Source organism: Anolis carolinensis, chromosome 2 (assembly GCF_035594765.1).
Source record: "Anolis carolinensis isolate JA03-04 chromosome 2, rAnoCar3.1.pri, whole genome shotgun sequence".
NCBI classification, from domain to species: domain Eukaryota; kingdom Metazoa; phylum Chordata; class Lepidosauria; order Squamata; family Dactyloidae; genus Anolis; species Anolis carolinensis.
This window is the reverse complement of record NC_085842.1, coordinates 165,071,663-165,090,517: the sequence shown is the minus strand read 5'-3', so window position 1 is coordinate 165,090,517 and position 18,855 is coordinate 165,071,663. Positions and strand designations below refer to the sequence as shown.

The following is an 18,855-nucleotide window of genomic DNA, read 5'->3' as shown; positions in this document are numbered from 1 at the left end:
GTGACTGCTCCTTTAAGTAATATATTTTCTTGGCAGAAAAACTCTCTTTTTCTCCTTCACCTCTTATAGCAGTTGCTCCTCTTTCCATATTAAGACTACAGACCCATTTGTATCCAGCCTGTTCTACCTCCCACCTAATTATTGTTGTGAGGCAGTTTGGGATGGTTAGCTGCATTAGAAACTCCCTGTGAATAAAGGCTGCTTGGTTTATGTTTGCTTTTGAAATTAAAATTTCTAATTCAGTATAATGTGATGAAAAGCCTTAGCAGAACTGCTTTCCTTAAGACAGTGTTGCTTTGGCCAGGGGAGGGCCTCTGTGCGAATTCCTTGGTTCCAGTTGTAATGATTAAGATAAGAGATGTATTCTCTGATTACACAGTCACCCAGTGGGAGCAGTTCTTACTTAACAGACTTCCAGCAAGCTCCATATGGCTGTCTTGAGTGATCAGTTGAGGTCATTCTTTGGATTTTCTGGCTTTCTGTGGCTATTTGTGTTGATGCCTTAGACTCTGATTCTCTCCCTTCAGAGGCTCGCAAAATGCTTTTGGGTATAATAAAAACAAGTGAGCATGAATCCTTTCTCTTTTCCCACCTTGTGTGCCAGAAAATAATTCTAATTGCTACCCTCTAATTGGCACCTTATAATTTGCTGTTTTCTCCATATATAGGCAAATGACAACTTGTTCTTCCTCACAAAGCAGGATAGCAATATATTTTATGTTGCATCCTTCCCCACACCTCACCCTTCGTATCCACAAAATATGGGTAGATCAAGGAAAATCACTACTATTATGAACTTATGGAGCATCCATAGTTCTGTGGTTCTGAATATGAAATTACTGTGTTAAACAAGTGATATTTCTTTGTGCCCTGATTAGGATAGTGCAGAGCAGTGGTTCTCAACCTATGGGTCCCCAGGTGTGTTGGCCTATAACTCCCAGAAATCCCAGCCAGTTTGCCAGCTGTTTGGATTTCTGGGAGTTGAAGGCCAAAACATCTGAGGGACCCACAGGTTGAGAACCATTGTCCTAGAGACAATTGATCAGTTAGTTATCTTTGTAAACTGAATGTTAGACAAGATGGTTGAATCCTGCAGGGGAGTTATTCCCAATATATATATATATATAAGTCAAAGTATGTCTGTACTGCAAAGGCTGTTGCTAGTGACAATCCAGTGGCCCTTTGTGATGTCACTAGATCAGCTATTACTAGGTGAAGGATTGGCTGTTGCTAGGCTAAGTGTACCTTTGTGATGTCACTGGGAAAGGAAGGTGACATGTGTATGAGGGAAAGCAAGCAAGGAAGGAAAGAACCACAGAGTCATGTTGCCATAGAGACATTGTTATGTAGGCTCTCAGGGAGAAAGGGGAGAGGAAGGGAAAGAAAGGAATAGAAAAGTAAGGGGGGGGGGGGGAGAAAGGGGGAGAAAAAGGCAGTAAGGAAGAGAAAGAAAGGGGGGGAAAGGTTTGAGAGGAGGGAAAGAAAAGGGATGGAAGCAGGGAGGCAGCGGCCCCTTCTGACACCTGGGCAACACCAGGTATATATGCTCATTTGGTATCAAACTTGAATTGTGATATTAAGGCAACTGCAAAGGTCTGTGACTGCCTTAAAGCAAAAATACTAGCTTCGAGAGAATTTGAGCTCTTTGTTACTAAGTGCATGAGTTCAAAATAGTATTTTTTTAGATTGTAGAAACCGATGAGATATTACTAAAGAAGAGGCAGCTAGAAAATCTAAATTATAGTTTAACCCCTAGGCACCTTTTCCCCCTCTGTTGTGTATTAGGCCTTCAGTATTTGTAACGTTTCCTAGAGGACAAAAATACTCACCATATTGTTCCAGTTTTGTATTGTATTCATCATACAATGAAATATTAACTTATTAAAGCTCGTCCTGCTGGCTAAAAATAAATAAAATACATAAATGCAGATGCAAAATATTTTGCTTAAAGCTTCTTTATGTTTTGGCACATATTCCACATCCAGCTGTTTTCATTACAGACTATAGGAAATTATGTCATGTCTTTGAAAAAAAACTGTAGCCATTTATTTCTTGAAGCTGTAGGCTGATTAAAAGGAAGCAAACCTTTAAATGGCTTGTCTTGTAGAGATAAGATCTGCATGTACTTTATTTCATTGTTAGGCTGAGAGAGAACATGAGATCTGTGTCTAAACACATTTGAAAGGATGTCACATTGAGGAGGAGACAGGCATGTTTTCTGTTGCTCTGGAGATTAAGACACAGAGCCATGGTTTTAAATTTCAGAAAAAGGGATTTCACCTCTAGGTTAGGAAGAACTTCCTAAAAGTAAGAGCTGTTTGGTAGGGAAATATCCTGCTGCCTTGGAGTGTATTGGAGTCTGCTTTATAGAGGTTTTATTTATTTATTTATTTATTTATTTATTTATTTATTTATTTATTTAAGCAGAGGCTGAATGGTCATCTGTCCAGGGTGTTTTGGTTGTATTTTCCTGCACGGTCCTTGTTGTTTCTTCCAACTCTATTGATTGGCCAGTCTGATAACATCACAAAGTAATTGTGTATAAATAAAATACTAACAGAGTAACATTTGGAATCTCCACTATTCCGTTTATAGCTCCTCGAGCAAAGATAATGTATCTTTTTGTTTTCTATACAGAGAGTCGGTAGCCCAGATTTTTCACTCAGTTCATCTTTCATTGATGTGATTGTTCACTGTTCTTGGAATGGCATAATATCAGCACTCCTTTAATTCAAGCTGCCATAAATGCAGTAGTGCTAGTGTGCACTCTTGAGAATCCATGGGTCATAACCTTCCTACGTTCTTCAGTGATGTGGAACTAGCTATCTACACACATAGGAATCTAAAAGACAAGCCCCTGGCTCTTTGCCTTTTCCCTTTCATATGTTTTGAATGCCAGCTCCTAGCATCCTGAACTTTTATCATGCTGGATGCATCTGCTAGGATTTGGTCTAAAATGCCTGGGGCTTTGAGAACTGAGACAGTTTTTCTGAACATTGGACTGAGTAAACAAGTCCATGTTCTTGGGTTGGGCTGTTCTGGTCATCTGCTTTTTTAAGATGCAACTATTCAAGTGAATGACAGATGGATGAACCATTTTCCTCTGGAAACAACTTCTAATCAAACTAAAACAAGGTGTATCAGCCTGATCGCAGTGGATTATATTTCAGTAATAATGTGTCCCAGAGGCTAATACAGCACCACTGCTGGTTTCAAAAGGATGCAGAGTTCTGAAATCAGGGATTTTTCATCCATTAATGTCAAGCAAAAATCACAGCTATTGAGGCCAATCTTTCTTTTGTTTCCTTCACAGAATTGAAGCAGTTGGCCAGACAGACAAAAAGGACAGCATAGGCATATGTGTGGAGCAGCGGAATGGCAGGGATTCATTGCAACGAGATAAAGCAGTGTGTGTTAGCACAAATGGTGAGCCATTTAAACATTCCCATGCGAACCTCCATCCATGGTGACCTGTGATATATCCCAACCATATGTTGCCTGTTGACTTATGGTGACCTCATGAATTTCATAGACTTTTCTTAACAAGGAATATGCAGAGGTGGTTTTTGCAAATTCCTTCCTCCAAAATATAGCCTACAGTACTTGGTACGTGTCGGTGGTCCCTCATCTAAATATTAACCAGGACTGACCCTGCTCGGCTTCCAGGATCAGATAGGATCTGGAGCCTTTAAAGTAGGTTGGCCTTAACTATAACAACATATTGTTTCTAATTGTACAACTATTTAGGATTTGTTAAACATAAACAGTGTGTCAGATGGACTAGGGTAAATTGCTTATGGACTTGCAGCCTTTCAGGACTCATTTAAAGGATCCACAGCTTAACATTATTGGATTTTCATATATTTATGGATGCATGCTAATCTTTTCTAAACTTTACTGTTTCAGGGGCTGTCTTTGTAAATGGAAAAGAGATGACAAACCAATTGCCTGCATTTACTTCGGGCTCCGCTGTGACGTTTGACATGGAAGCTGTGACTATAGGTCCTTCAAATAATAATGAGGGAGGGAACTTCAAACTCAGAGTGACAATTAGTTCCAACAACAGGGAAGTGGTCTTTGACTGGGTACTTGACCAATGTTGTGGCTCTTTTTATTTTGGATGTTCGTTCTCTTGTCCAGGCTGGAAGGTGTTGGTGTTCTAACTTCTGGCTTCAGAAAAAAGTGATGATTTTAGACGGTTCCTCTTCCAGTGACTGGACTTTGCAATGCAATGCTTTACTAGTGCAGGAACTTAACACATTGTGTGTGTTTAATACACTGCCCCTTAATGCAGCCTCATCAACATTACTTGAACTCTGTCCTCTTTACTGGATTCCTTTAAAATACTGGTGAAATATTTTGAGTTATCTGGAAAATTATGTAGGCTTTCCTGATTGCTGTCATGTCATGTGTTTTAAGAGTGTGACTTCTTTAAAAAGAAAACGTTAGAATTAATAATACTTTTGTGCTCTTGTTTATGAAAGTGTATACTTGCAGAACAGCTCCAATTTAGCCTAATGGTATTATTTTGCTCAGGGTTAATGGACCAAAGTTACATGCATGGTATCATAATCACTAGAGTAAGGTACTGACAGAGCTAAAAATAACTGGGCATGTTGTCACTAATGCTTCCATTGCTGTCCACTTGGCATTGATGCCAAATATTTTCTTCCCGATGTAATATTAGTGCTCTTTGCTGCTGCAGCCCAGATGCGTTTGTTTTCATATGCCGTTCCTGTGTGCCTTAGTTTCAGACTTTTGTTGAATGATATTTACCTATTGGAGATAAAATTTAAATTATGATCCTATTTCATAATTAACTGCTACAGAATTATTGTCACTTAGGTCAAGTTTTATATTAATGGTGTGCATTTTGCTTCAAAATAACCATGGCACTGAGTGCCACAGGTGGTGCCTTGACCATGATGATATTACACATTCCTACATGTATGTTTAGGAACCCTGTGCAGGAAGTGGCTCTCAAAATGGTTCTGAAATCAGAAAGTTTGTGTTCTTCCTCAGATATGCAAATTTTACAATAACTTAATGAGCAAGAACCCTCTGATATAAGAAGAATCCTGCAGTAAACAGGGTACTATTGTAAAAAAGAGGACATGTGAATCACTCACTGTAGATTTTTTTTATTTTTCTATGTTGTAAACAGGGTTAACACATGGGCAGGTAATAACATTAAACTACAGTGATGGCTGCATAGAGTATGTATACCTTATGCAGTCAAGGCCTGGCTTATATGCTTTCCCACATGGTTCATGTATCTATGCAAGATAAACAACTAATTTTAGCAGTTCTTAAAGAGAACTGATTTGTCTGGTTAAAACAGCATGTTCTGGATAAGTGCTCCTTTACAGCAATAAGTGTGCATATGCTTTCCACTTTTGATGGCAGCTGTATTGAATATAATCTGTAGCTGTAGACCCAGACTGTAACTTTGAAGATAAAGTAAGTTAAAAAGTGATTGGTTAAAGCCAATAAGAAAACCCCATGTTATACAGTCATAAGGCTGCACTGAGGTTGCTGTCACAAAAGCTTCAGCGGAGGTTAAATTTTGGGAAACAAGGGGATGGTAGTATCCCATTCTGACAGCATCATTTTCTCCGTATACTGAACCCAAATTCAGTACTGGCAACAGTCTTGCTTCAGGCAAGCATAGCTGGGATCCCTGGAGATCCTTTTGTCATGCAATGCATCTGTAGAGCAAAACACAATATAGTGATTGTTAGTGTATTGTGGGCAAGGTTTTGTTTTCCTCAGCAAGCTATTGGTTGGGTTGCTGTGAGTCATTCGGGCTGTATGACCATGTTTCAGAAGCTTTCTCTCCTGACGTTTTGCCCACCTCTCTGTATGGCCATGTTCCAGAACATGGAACATGGCCATACAGCCCGAAAGACTCACAGCAACCCAGTGATTTTGGCCACGAAACCTTCAACAATACAAGGTATTGTTTTTCTTCTTCTTCAAAAACTGGTTTCTTCATGTCCCCTTTTTACATTTGTTATATCAAATCAACTTTTCTCCCATCTATTAAGCTGCAACAGAATATTTCCCTTCATCCACAGTAATCCACTAGCCTTATTTTCATGTTAAAACAAAGTGAGGGATGTGGAATTGCGTCCATAAAAATGTCACAAGGAAGCCGCTCTGTCCATGGGCTTCCTGTGTCTCAGTGTTGATCTGTGCTACTGCATACTTAAAACAGAGTGAAGAAAACCAGTGTTTTAAATGTGGTATTACATAGAAGGTGTTGGGCCCTGTTTATATTTTGGGGAAGGGGGAATCACCATGCCCTAAAGCAGAAAGTGGATTGCCCTCCTTCCCATTCGTTGTATGTGTCCCTTGGCATTCAAGGGACAGGCATAGGCTATTCACAGTTATGTACATGCAAAATTCAATCAATGCCTTTTACCTATTACAGGTGGAAGAAGCTCAAGTTGTACTTTCAGTTGTTTCCGGTGTGTCAAGTATAGTTTGTAGGGCTGCATGGAAATGAAGGCTTCCCTCTGACAACAGTTAAATCAGAGCCTTTGCTTCAGGATGTGCTTCTTTGCTCTCTTCCACATAAGGAAGGAGTACAAAGACTGAATTGGACCACAGCACATACTTGGCCAGTTCTCATGCTCTCATTAACTTGAATGCTTTTTTAGACAGAATGTTTCTCTCCTCACCCCACTTTACCACTGAATAGAAGCAGTGTGTTTTTCATCCATCTTAGAGAAGAGAAGCTTGTTTAGGCAAGATGTGCAAAGGATCATATTCAGGAGAGCTCTTCAGAATCTTAGCTTGCAACTGATATAAGCACCAAAAAGTTTATGTTCAGAGGAGCTCATCTTGAAATGTGCCAGTCATAAAATGTCTCACTGTTAAGTAAATTTGGTTCATTCTGTTTTACTTTTGCATTTAATAAATCCACAAAAAGTGTCTGTTCCTTTTTCAGACCTCACCCATACAGTGTTATTGAGACAACCCTATTAGAGATGGAATTTGAGATGGAAGTATGTTTATGAAACATGTATGTATTTACCTCAAGATACTTTGTATTATAACTTTAATAAAGTTTGGTAGTCTTTTGACTAGTATTCTATGGATATTTTTGTCTTGTCTCCTACAAAGTTTTTGGGATAGCACAGATCACTTCTGTACACTCTTCCCCACAATATGATGTGTTATACAGTAGAGTCTCACTTATCCAACATAAACGGGCCAGCAGAATGTTGGATAAGCGAATGTGTTGGATAATAAGGAGGGATTAAGGAAAAGCCTATTAAACATCAAATTAGGTTATAGTTTTAAAAATTAAGCACCAAAACATCATGTTATACAACAAATTTGACAGAAAAAGTAGTTCAGTATGCAGTAATGCTATGTAGAAATTACTGTATTTACGAATTTAGCACCAAAATATCACGATGTATTGAAAACATTGACTACAAAAATGTGTTGGATAAGCGAATGTTGGATAAGTGAGACTCTACTGTATATGAAATGCGGCTTTCCAATGACCCCTCACTTAACAGGGCTTTGATCTTGTATTTCTCTGGTTCTGGTTCAACACGGCCAGCCTTTGGGATGAAGATAATTATAGTAAATGTTTAAGGTTGAAATGTTTTGATGCATGTATAAAAGATGGAAATTGAGGGATTGTGACCACTTTCAGGCTCCTCTTCCTATTTTGAAAGTAGCTATTTTGCTCTTCATGTCTAACTCTGGGGGTTGCTGCTCACCTCCATTTCTAAGCCGAAGAGCCGGCATCGTCCGTAGACACCTCCAAGGTCATGTGGCCGGCATGACTGCATGGAGCGCCGTTACCTTCCCGCCGGAGCGGTACCTATTGATCTCACATTTGTATGTTTTCGAACTGCTAGATTGGCAGGAGCTGGGGCTAACAGCGGGCGCTCATTCCACTCCCGGGATTTGAACCTGGCACCTTTTGGTCCGCAAGTTCAGCAGCTCAGCGCTTTAACACACTGTGCCACCAGGGGCCCCCTAAAAAAAAAAAAAAAGAAATGCAGGATGCAGCAATTAAATCCTGAGCAATTCCTAGAGCCCAAGATGAGTGCATACTTTGGACATATGAAGAGAAAACAACACAGTAAAAAGACACTACCCTACAGGTAAGTTGACTCAGTCAAGAAAACCAGAGCCCTGAGTTTGCAAGGCCTGTGCAGGGCAGTTGACTGGAGATCTTGGAAGCCTATCATTCACGATGTGGCTTTAAATCAAAGCTGATTTGTGGCAATAACAAAAATGAAAAATATTCAAAGCCTGTACTGTAAGCATAAGGTTACAGCCTGCCCTTGAAAAGCTTTGCAGCAAAAGGAGGTTAGCAGTTAAGTCTTCGTGAGCAGATAGCTTGACTAAATAATTTCAGTGAACATCCTGTCCTTGATAGTTATCACTGTTAATATTATTACTGAAGATTCAAGATGCCAGGGAAAACTCGAGTGTCTCAAAAGCAAGGCACTTTAAAGGATCGGCTCCCCCAGTATTAACCTGCCTCAGATTTTAAATCAGCCAGGAAGATTCTTCATGTACTGCTCTAAAGTAGTGTGGCCCATGTAGCAGGGCTTTGTCAAAGGGGGCAACTTGTTTATTTAAATGTCTTGTTAGAGATTTGATTCTCTTCACATTTTTCTTTCAGGCTTAAATTGAAACCATACCTATCTGTAAGCTCCTTCAATGAATAAGCAAATGTTTGATCTACCTCTTAACTGCTACTTAAACTTCTTTCTTGTAAATCAGTACATATTTCTTGTTTAAACCTATTTTTGAGAGAATACTTCTGGAACATGGCCACACAGCCCGAAAGAAATACAACAACCCTGTGATCCCAGCCATGAAAGCCTTCGGCAACAAACTTATTTTTCTTTCCTCCCTTCTTTCGTCTCCTTTCCTTTTCTCCCCATATACGTATTTCCCTCTTTCCGCTTCTTTTTCTTCACCCTTTCTTTCCTTTTCCTTTCTTTTCATCCTCCCTTCCCCTCATACACATCACCTAGCAGTAGCCAAGCTAATCATACCCTTTCTTTCCCAGTGACATCAGAGGGCCACTTTACCTAGTCTAAGCCAACCCACAGAGAGCCACTTCACCTAGCCCCAGCCAACTCACTGCTATCCTTTTCTTTCCCTCCGCTCTGGTGGGTGATTTTTTTTTTCCAATTCAAACCCATCCATTATTTTCAGTTGGATAATGAAGGGTATGTGGGCCAAGTTTGGTCTAGATCCATGAAGCCTCTGTGGTACAAACAAACCAAAGTATATACATTTACTTTTATATAGAGATATGTAGTGTGTAGCTTTAACTTTATTATGTGGATTAGTAGCCATGGCATCATAGCAGAATGGTGGTGTACAACTTGAACAACTACTACTCCATTTAGTTTCTATACTTGTGTACAAATCATCATCATGTACAGTAGAGTCTCACTTATCCAACATAAACGGGCCGGCAGAACGTTGGATAAGCGAATATCTTGGATAATAAGGAGAGATTAAGGAAAAGCCTATTAAACATCAAATTAGGTTATGATTTTACAAATTAAGCAACAAAACATCATGTTATACAACAAATTTGACAGAAAAAAGTAGTTCATTATACATTAATGCTATGTGGTATGTACTGTATTTACGAATTTAGCACCAAAATATCATGTTTTGAAAACATTGACTACAAAAATGTGTTGGATAATCCAGAACGTTGGATAAGCGAATGTTGGATAAGTGAGACTCTACTGTATATGCTGAGGGCAGGTTTTGGAGGCCAAAATTATGGATTTTCATGTGACCCATGGATAAACGAGGGTCACATCACAGAACAAAAAGCACCAATGCTGCACGAGACAACCAACCATCGTTGCCTCCTGTCATTTTCTTGTCCAGGTATTAGAAAAGGATAGGTATTAATCGCTTCTTGTTTTACTTACGATGCTGCAGTTTCTGTCCCTGTAAGGACTGAGCTGTTTTCCATCTAGGCTGCTTGTGGGGGGGGAGTGATCTCCAACTTTCTTGTTTGTAAGAAAGTTGGAGATCACTCCCCTCTTTGTCCAGCCATTGCTACTTCTGCGCCTGATGCTGATATGACTTCAGCTGGCTGGATGGCAGGCAAGGCTCCTCCTGCTCTGGCAGCTACAGTGTGCTTCTCTATTCAACTTAGGTGGGAAAGAAGGCATATGGGGGGGCTTTGGAGCTTCTGTCCAGGAGCTGGAAGGCAGCTATGAACCTGGGTCTCATCAGCTGAGCAACAGAGAAAAGGGGGCAGCTTGGGTAAAAGGGGAATACAGATCTTACTAGCAAATAAATGACCCTTTTCCCTTTTTAGGCTACTCAGAAGGTGAAAGAGGTAACTTATTTGCACACAAAGTCTGTCCTGAGAGAATCTAGAACAGTAGTTCTCAACCTGGGTTCCCTAGATGTTTTTGGCCTACAACTCCCAGAAATCCCAGCCAGTTTACCAGCTGTTTCTGGGATATCTGGGAAGTGAAGGCCAAAAACATCTGGGGACCCCAGGTTGAGAACCACTGATCTAGAAGCACCATCAAAGAGCTGCCATTTTTCCAATCAGCATACATCAACTGTGTTTTGTGTCCGTTTTGGTCAGTTTTGAAAAATGTATACAAGTCTTTTGTTAACAGCCTCCGTTCCTGAAGGCTCAATTTTGAGGGGAAATGTAAAACTAGAGTGTGCAAATACAAGATTAAAATGATCCCAATTGGGAATTATATAACTTCTAAAGATCCGACATTAAGAACATGATCAAAAAGGCCATGTGGTGCGAGAGATTCAAGATTTTGTCCCATTGAAAATGTGGCTTTAATGAAAGGAGTCAACAGGAGGAAGAGTTAGTTTGCTTGAACCCCTCCCAACACAATATATCCTTAAGGTTGTGGTCATTTTAGCCAGGGGAAATGTTTGCTGGCTCTATCACAGCCACTGCAGGGATTTAGCACTACATTCTCAACAGTCTGGTTCTTGAGTTCCTAAACATTTTGTTGTACACTGTTCCCCTTCTCATATTCTTCAGCAGTAAATTCTACTGCGATTCATTATCTCAGGCCATAACAGCACTTATCTCTAGGAAATGAACTGTGTATTATTGGAAGAGAAGAGTGTGAAAGTATGTGTCAACATTGTGGGGGCCTTGCAGTTCAAAATCCATTGTTCTAGGAAACCAAATAGATTGAAAGATTCAATCAACCCAGAGTACCTCCAAATATGTAATTCTATGGAGACGGATTTAGGCTTTAGGTGTAACTTATTTCCTGCATCTGGATTAATGACATAGGAGGGTTCATTAGGCAAAATTGATTGGTATGCAATTTCCCCCTCTTTACTCCATAGGTATGTCATCTCATTATAGAAACAGACTTCACTGTTGCTAAGCTGCAGCAGTCAGGAACTCAAATCAATAAGGCAGTTGTTTCTTTTCAACAGAAAACAAGTATCAATTGTCAATTTAATAATCACTTATACAGAAATAAAAAATTAAGTATTTATATTAGAGTGATGAGAATTGAAATATTTAATTAATTTTAAATTGAGAAATGTAGCGTGTGTAAAATACCCTTTCAAAAATGCCACCCCTCCAGCATTGGGCAACATAAAAAATGGCTCCGTATTGTTTATTGACACTTATCTTATTCCAACCTCCCCTGCCCTCTGCTTTGGGACAGATGGCATACATTAAAACAAAAGCACAGAAAGTGAGTTATTCTAGTCTGGTGCCTTGCCAAAAGGAAACACATTTCATTAGAGCTAGTGTACTCCTTACATTACCAAGAAGTACAATGTTATATGAAAAACAACACAACCATGGCAAATTTGACACCAGTATATTTGTAGTAAAAATACTAGGAACAGAAAGTACCACCTACTTAAAGTTAAGTTTCCTTACAATAGAAAAGCCAGGCAGGTTGTTTTCGGATAGTGGTTCTCAACCTGTGGGTCCCCAGGTGTTTTGGCCCATGACTCCCAGAAATCCCAGTCAGTTTACCAGCTGTTAGGATTTCTGAGAGCTGAAGGGCAAAACATCTGGGGACCCACAGGTTGAGAAGCACTGTTTTAGGAGGTCTGGATTATCCTTGGAGCCATAGCATCATTGCAGTAATGTTCATTCTTACAAGGGTGGGCTATATAGGGACTTAATAATTCCCTCCAAAAAGAAGGCAGCTAAAGAATTGTGTGAGGTCAGCAGGAGTTAATGTATATAGCCTATAAATGGCTATTTTTAAAGAACATTATTGCCATCAGCAAGCAATTTTCCCTCTTTCTAAAGCATTTGCTTGCAATACAAGAAACTGAAATCAGAGCTTATGGATAATGATGCAAGCAGCATGATAAATACATGTTGAACTGAAACAGTTCTATTCAGATACTGTACTGAAATGGTTGTAGTGCCTTGCCTTTCCCTTAAAAACAAGAAGTCCCAACTAAATATGCAGAGACTGTTGAAGCTAATCTATGCAAGTAAGAATGGTATATTTTATGTCACACTGCAAATGTCACACTGCAAATTGATCAGTCTGTCCACATTTTGTTCATTTACAAAATCTTTTAGATGGATGTCTGTCTGGCTGTGAGTCTTGCCTTTTACGCAACATGCACAGGAAAAGAATCACCACCACCTTGGCAGGTTTTATATTACTGAACTTTATGTACAAAATCCAATTTCAAATAAACATTTAATGTAAAAACAAAAAGGTCCATTAAACAATTGTCTTTTTTATATCTACTGTACCATTCAAATGTTCACCCAGTTTACATGATTTCTTCAAAGCCTTGTTAAGGGTACATATAGAAAATCCATCTTTATTATAAATAGAAACAAAGGGGATTCTCTGCTCTTATTATAAATGGACATGACATACAAAGTTTACTTGACAGAAGTAATTTCATTACTATTTTTTGGGGTGGGGTCACCAACTTTTTGTGCAAACAATGCTAGCCTCTTTTTAAGCATTAAGAGCGTGACTGCTTAAGAAGTGACATAAGCAATAGTTCTAGACTATGTCTCTCCTAAAATATCTTCTTTACATATGTGCACAGCTTTAGCAAATTAAAGCCCACAAGAAATGCTTGACCAGCTATTCAGAGATTTATCCACAGTTGGCTATAACCCAGAGCAGGTAAATTAGGCAGTCTAATGAAAGCTGTAGTTTCCCTCTTTTCTATTGATACAAATCCGTGACTAAGAACTTAATACTGGATGACAAATCACATCCACACCATTAGTTAAATAGTCTCACAGTTAAACACATCTTTAGGGACCAAAGTCGTATTTACAGTTTTATAAATTTCTGAGAATCACCATTAGAAAGCTTTTCCCCATTCTATACCCCACCCCCCAAAAGGGAACTGCCTTCTTATGGTGCTGGAATGAAATTTAAAAAAATTAGAAATACCAGTATTTACATAATTGATCCTTTATAAATAAAGAATATGAAAAATGAACTATTTAAGAATTAAAAAATGAGGTGATGTAACTCAACCACAGTGCTTGCTGAAATAAACCCTTGGTGCTGATATTGTACCAGTAGTGAAACTACTTTCCATGGGAAAAAAGAAAATCTGTAAACATATGCTTAAATGTGTTAACAGCAGTGCAAGACTGCACAGGAACTCGTTAGCATCTGTATTGAATGCAATACATCACAGAATACTTGCGTTAAGAAGTGCAACACATTTTCGGGCCCAGTTTTACAGTGTGTTTTCCCCTCAAAAGTAGCATTTGTGACTTTGTTTTGCAATCTGTACATAGCCAGGAACAGGCACAGATCTAGGCACTATCAGAGCCTGCAGATATTAATACAATTTACCATCATACAACCCTAGACAGTTCTGCTTATGGAGGTTCAAGGTATGATCTACTACTACACCAGATGATCGGAGTTATCTACAAATTCTGTTAGGTGACTGTAACAATGAAGATGGAACTTCCCTATGAGGAAAGCAAGCAATCTCTCCCCCTCTCAACAGGCATACAGCTGAATAATTAAAATGTGTTTAAAAATTTCAATTGTTATTTTTTCTGTTATCAGTACAAATTAAAAAAAAAGAGAGATCAAGTTAAACTTTAAATGGTTCATTATTTTCCACAAAAAGTTAACCTAAGGAATTTCTAAATACAAAGCATTAACTGTCCCCATATCCTTCCCTAATTTTGAACTCCACAGTAGGAAAGACAGCCAGTACAGATGCAAAAATCTTTATATAAAAACTGGTTTACATATACTCAAGTTATGTAAATTCAGTACAATTCATAATTAAAAGTCCCAAAAATTGTATTGCTCTTCATGCTCAAACTTTGAGTATTGTCATTACATCACTAGAACTGATATACATGTAGTACTTGCATAATTAACTCAATAGGAACCATATTAACACTATGCTTGTTGAAATCATGTTTCCAGCAGTGCCCTTAAAGAACCTGTGTATCTGATTCAATTCCTTTTAGAGTCCATACTTCTTTGACTGTCACTCCTGTATCAATAACGTCTGCTCTTCTTTTCAGATCTTCTGTTTTCTGTTCTGTTTTGTCAAGCATGAGATACTATCCATTTCTGAAGATCGTTCCCTAGTGTTAGCCTCGTTGCAGCCATTTGCTGTGCCAGTTTGTTCCTCAGAAAGCTCCTCGGTCACTGTTGTAGCAGGAGACTCTCCCTTTTCTAACTTCTGCTGCATTTCTCGGAGCTTGGTAACAGCCTTGTCAATTGACATTATACTTATAAGATTAAAGTCATGCATGCTGACTAGATGGAGCATGAAGTTTCGACACAAGTTTTTCTTAATTATTTTGTGTCCATAATTTTCTACAAACAGCATACAGGCATGATTCATTTGATTGTCAGCAATAAACCTGTTAAACAAAAGCAGGGGAAGAGCAAAGAACAAGTCATTATTCCAGCTTTGGTTGGAATGACATACCCAACAGACCAAAGTGTAGATTTCAGACATTGAGATGATGGGCGACCATGTGCTACCTATTTCACATGGCAAATGAGCATATTCAAATAGCAGGGAATATAAACTGTTAAATCATGTTAGGGTCATTGTTTACCTGTACATTTAACCTGTTCCCCCTTAATCTGATTCAAAAGGAAGTGTTTCAAGAACATACCCGTGCTTCATAACATGTAGATTCCATAATTTCATCACTTCTTTTTCTCCTTCATTAACATCAGAAAACTCTTCAATTTGCTGCAACAAAACCATTAATATTATTATATAATCTGTTTGTGCAATAAGTAATACTTATTTTCCCCATTAAATGCTGATCACTACTGTAACTCTTTTACACTGCAAACCCAAAACCAGTTAGAACCAAGATGAAAAACAGCAAAACATTTTGCTTTGTCTTTCCTTATTTTTCAAGTGTTGAGAAAGGAGGTAAGGGGCAAAACAGAAAGACACAGCCTTAAGCTTACATAATTCAATCACATCAAAAAGTTATATTTATTGAACAAAGAATGTAGTTCAGTCATTTGTTATTTTCTCTTCATGGCAGTAAAAAATATGAGAAGCAAAATTAATTCCTCTCCAAAACTCAATGGAGGCATTTGAGAACTGTTTCATGACTCTTGCATGAGGTATGTCCCAAATATGGAGCACAAGCTGCTATGAAACTTAATTTGCCTACTTTCTGTATATGGGGGCCCTTGGTATCTGTTGGGGTTTGGATCCAGGACCCCTGTGGAAAACCAAAATTCATGGATGCTGAGGTCCCACAAGTTTGCATGTCCTATGCCACCAAGCTGCTTATTGCTGTCTTGCACACTTGATCTCACAAGTTCTCATCTCTCAGTTAGGATGATGCCAAAATATAACTCATTCTGCAATGGCTGGGTAAAAGGTAAACTATTTGATTTTGTCCAATGAGAAGCAGAAATATTGTTCAGTAAAACAAACTGACTTCTTTGCAAAACATTTACCGTTATAGTTTTTTCCCTTAGCCACTCGGGGTCCTTTTCATCCTCACTATCAACTTCCATTTCTTGAGGACGGAGAGGTAGACAAGTATCACTGTGAAAATACAACCGATTATGACCACTGCTATATGTTCGTTGCTGTTCTACTTCTCCATCTTCAGATTCAAGAAATTCAGACATGCTCGCTTTTGTACGCTTTGGTCTGAAAAAGGAAATATATATGGTTTTCAGTAAGTATAGAAACATTCCAGCAACAATATTGCAGGTACCAGTAATATATCATACATTTCAAATTTGTTGCCATCAATATGCTGCTGTCACCCAACTAATTTTATTTCTCATCAGAGTCACTTGAGGCTGAGCAGGTGACCTGGATCTTGTCATGGGCTGGATGAAAGCCAACAGAAAACCTGAGACGAACCAGGGTGTTGTGGTTTGGTAGTTCCTTTACACTTCCTCTGAAAGACCAGGTGCACAGCTTAGGAATATTCCTGGTGCTCTGTCTCTGGAGGCCCAGATCCCTTTGGGCAGCCGGCTTGCCATCTACAGCTCTTTCTGGATATGGATGGGTGGGTCACAGTGGTTTGTGTATTGCTCATTTTCCATTTAGTCTACAACAATGTGCTCTATGTGAGGTTGCCTTTGAAAAAAATATGGAACCTTATAACTAGTATAGGAAGTGGCAGCGAGTATGATGCCCAGATCTTAATATAGAAAACAAACTATGTAAGTTTTACAAAAACTGTTGCAGCTGTCAATATTCTTTCAGATTTGAGTTGAAGACGATGGTGATGATACTTCAAGCACCCAACAACTTGGGACCAAAATATCAGAGGGAGAATGTTATTCCCTCTGTATACTCATTTAAACCTTTAAAGCCCTACATGGTTTGGGTCCAGGTTACCTTCAGGATAGCCTTCTCCTGTACAATCCACCCTGCACACTGAGGTCATCTGGGGGCAGTTACTCTAGCCTGCCAGAACCCAAGTGGCAACCATAACCCAGAGGACCTTTTCATCAGCTGCCCCACAACTGTGGAACAACCTGCTGGTAGAGCTCCGACAGCTAGATCAGTTGTCAGAATTTAAGACACAAGTGAAGACCTATCTATTCCGGCAGGCCTACCCAAATAGTTTTAATGATTATTTTTAAACTTCCACTGTATGTCTAACTTTTGTTTTGTGTATTTTAATATGCATTTTATGGAAGTATGTTTTCATATGTGTATTCGACTGAGTGTTTTTAAATGATTATGTTTCTGATTATGTGTTTTAGCAATGTTGTAACTTGCCTCAAACCGTGAAAAGGAGGGTAAGAAATAAAATAATAATAATAATAATAATTAAACACTGAAATCTATTGAAAAGACTATCCAGTGTTCAGTCACTGGCAACAACAAATTATAGACAAGGGAGACAACTTAAAGTAACCTTTCATTCTAGGATTAGAGGCCCAGCAATAATTGTTTGCTTCTGGCTCCTTGCATTGTCAGCTTTATTGTCTGTTAATTTAGTTCCAACTATGCTGACCTGTTTTATAACTGTTTTACACTACTTTTATTGTCTGTCATCTACAATGACATATCTGAACATGAAGTGGGATAAAATATTTTAAAGAAATAAAGATCCACAATACAATAGAGGACACATTGGCTGTCAAAACATTGATCTTATCCCATCCTTGCAAATCAGCTGAAACAGATTTAGATTGTAACTGCCTTTTTACATATACAAAAACTATTTCTACAACTTGACCCAAAACTCTTCTAATGCCATCCACAGTTCACTAAATCTGACCTCCAATTAAGCTGTCAGGTAGACAGACCTTCTATACAAATAAGGTGACAATATCACACATCATACTATGATATTTAATTTTGACAATGCAATGACAGACTCACTAAAACAGCCAACACCTAGGTTATTCAAAACAAAATCAAGCAAACAAACAAAAACAAGAAGAGACCTAGCAAATAAATTCTTCCAGAGACTATTTGGTTCTCTGGCAGATTTTGAGTTTCATTTATAGAGAAGACAGTTCTCTGGTAGAACCCAATTTTAAATGATGGAACTCTAAAATAATATACATTAATAGATTATTTTCACCGTATTACTATAATAAAGGAAAACATATCAAAAGTGGCCTTTCCTGTCTAAAAGTGCATAACAACGTGTTTATAGAACAAATCATTTTAATATCTGAGGACACCTTTAACATTTTCATGTTACTTTATCTAAGGAACATGAGCATCAGGATTTTTCTCAAATTGAAAATGGGCTGAGTGTATTCCTGGTCAAAAAACATGTTTACAGAAGTTTTTATAATATAGGAATGTTTCAAAAAGGAAACTAACCACACCAAAGTTGATAGCTCTACATTGTTCTATGGCTCACATGTTTGATTTAGTGTGATATATCAATGCTATAGACTTCATTTTCAATATGACCAAAACACTCTACACTAAGAGAGCATCTGGAGGATAAGTTAATTCTAGCACACTGAATATTAATAGTTTTCCGATGAATCATTTCAGTTGACTTCACTTCAATATGCATGTTTGTACAAAGAGTGGAGCTTTTACATTTCTAATTCTATAGTGGAAAAAGCACGGAAATCAGGAGCTTAGCCTGGAAAAAGCACATCTTTCTTTACATACATTTAGGGAGTGATGTGATGCTTTCAACTGACCTGCATACCAGGATGTGAGTAATTGGAGTTCTTTTGACTGGTCCATTACGACTGAAGGCAAACCCAGGCTGACGATGAATATCCTGAGGATTTCCTGCATAGGAGCCATCGTAACACTCATTGATCGAAACATCTATCCTAGCACCTTTTGGATGATACTGTAACAGAAATATATAAATATTTAGCAAAGGAAGTATATTAAGTTGGTTTCTTGCAATCCTAGCTTCTGAAA

The 18,855-nt window shown here is 38.5% G+C and overlaps 2 protein-coding genes across 3 annotated transcripts in view; one reads left to right on the top strand and one right to left on the bottom strand.

The window, feature by feature from the left end:
* crlf3 (cytokine receptor like factor 3) overlaps positions 1–7,094 on the top strand; it is a 28,050-nt gene extending 20,956 nt beyond the window's left edge. Inside the window, exons 7-8 of the mRNA XM_003223178.4 lie at positions 3,314–3,426; positions 3,907–7,094. Of these exons, the coding sequence (XP_003223226.1) occupies positions 3,314–3,426; positions 3,907–4,163 (370 nt within the window). The 3' untranslated portion in view covers positions 4,164–7,094. The remainder of the gene's footprint in view (positions 1–3,313; positions 3,427–3,906) is intronic.
* A 5,546-nt stretch (positions 7,095–12,640) lies between these two features.
* Positions 12,641–18,855, bottom strand: part of suz12 (SUZ12 polycomb repressive complex 2 subunit) — a 33,772-nt gene continuing 27,557 nt past the window's right edge. For both annotated transcript variants that reach the window (XM_008114383.3, XM_062971005.1), the window contains exons 13-16: positions 18,624–18,781; positions 15,939–16,137; positions 15,128–15,207; positions 12,641–14,866 (exon numbers count right to left, since the gene is read on the bottom strand). In XM_008114383.3, coding sequence (XP_008112590.2) covers positions 14,518–14,866; positions 15,128–15,207; positions 15,939–16,137; positions 18,624–18,781 — 786 coding nt within the window. In that variant the 3' untranslated portion in view covers positions 12,641–14,517. The remainder of the gene's footprint in view (positions 14,867–15,127; positions 15,208–15,938; positions 16,138–18,623; positions 18,782–18,855) is intronic.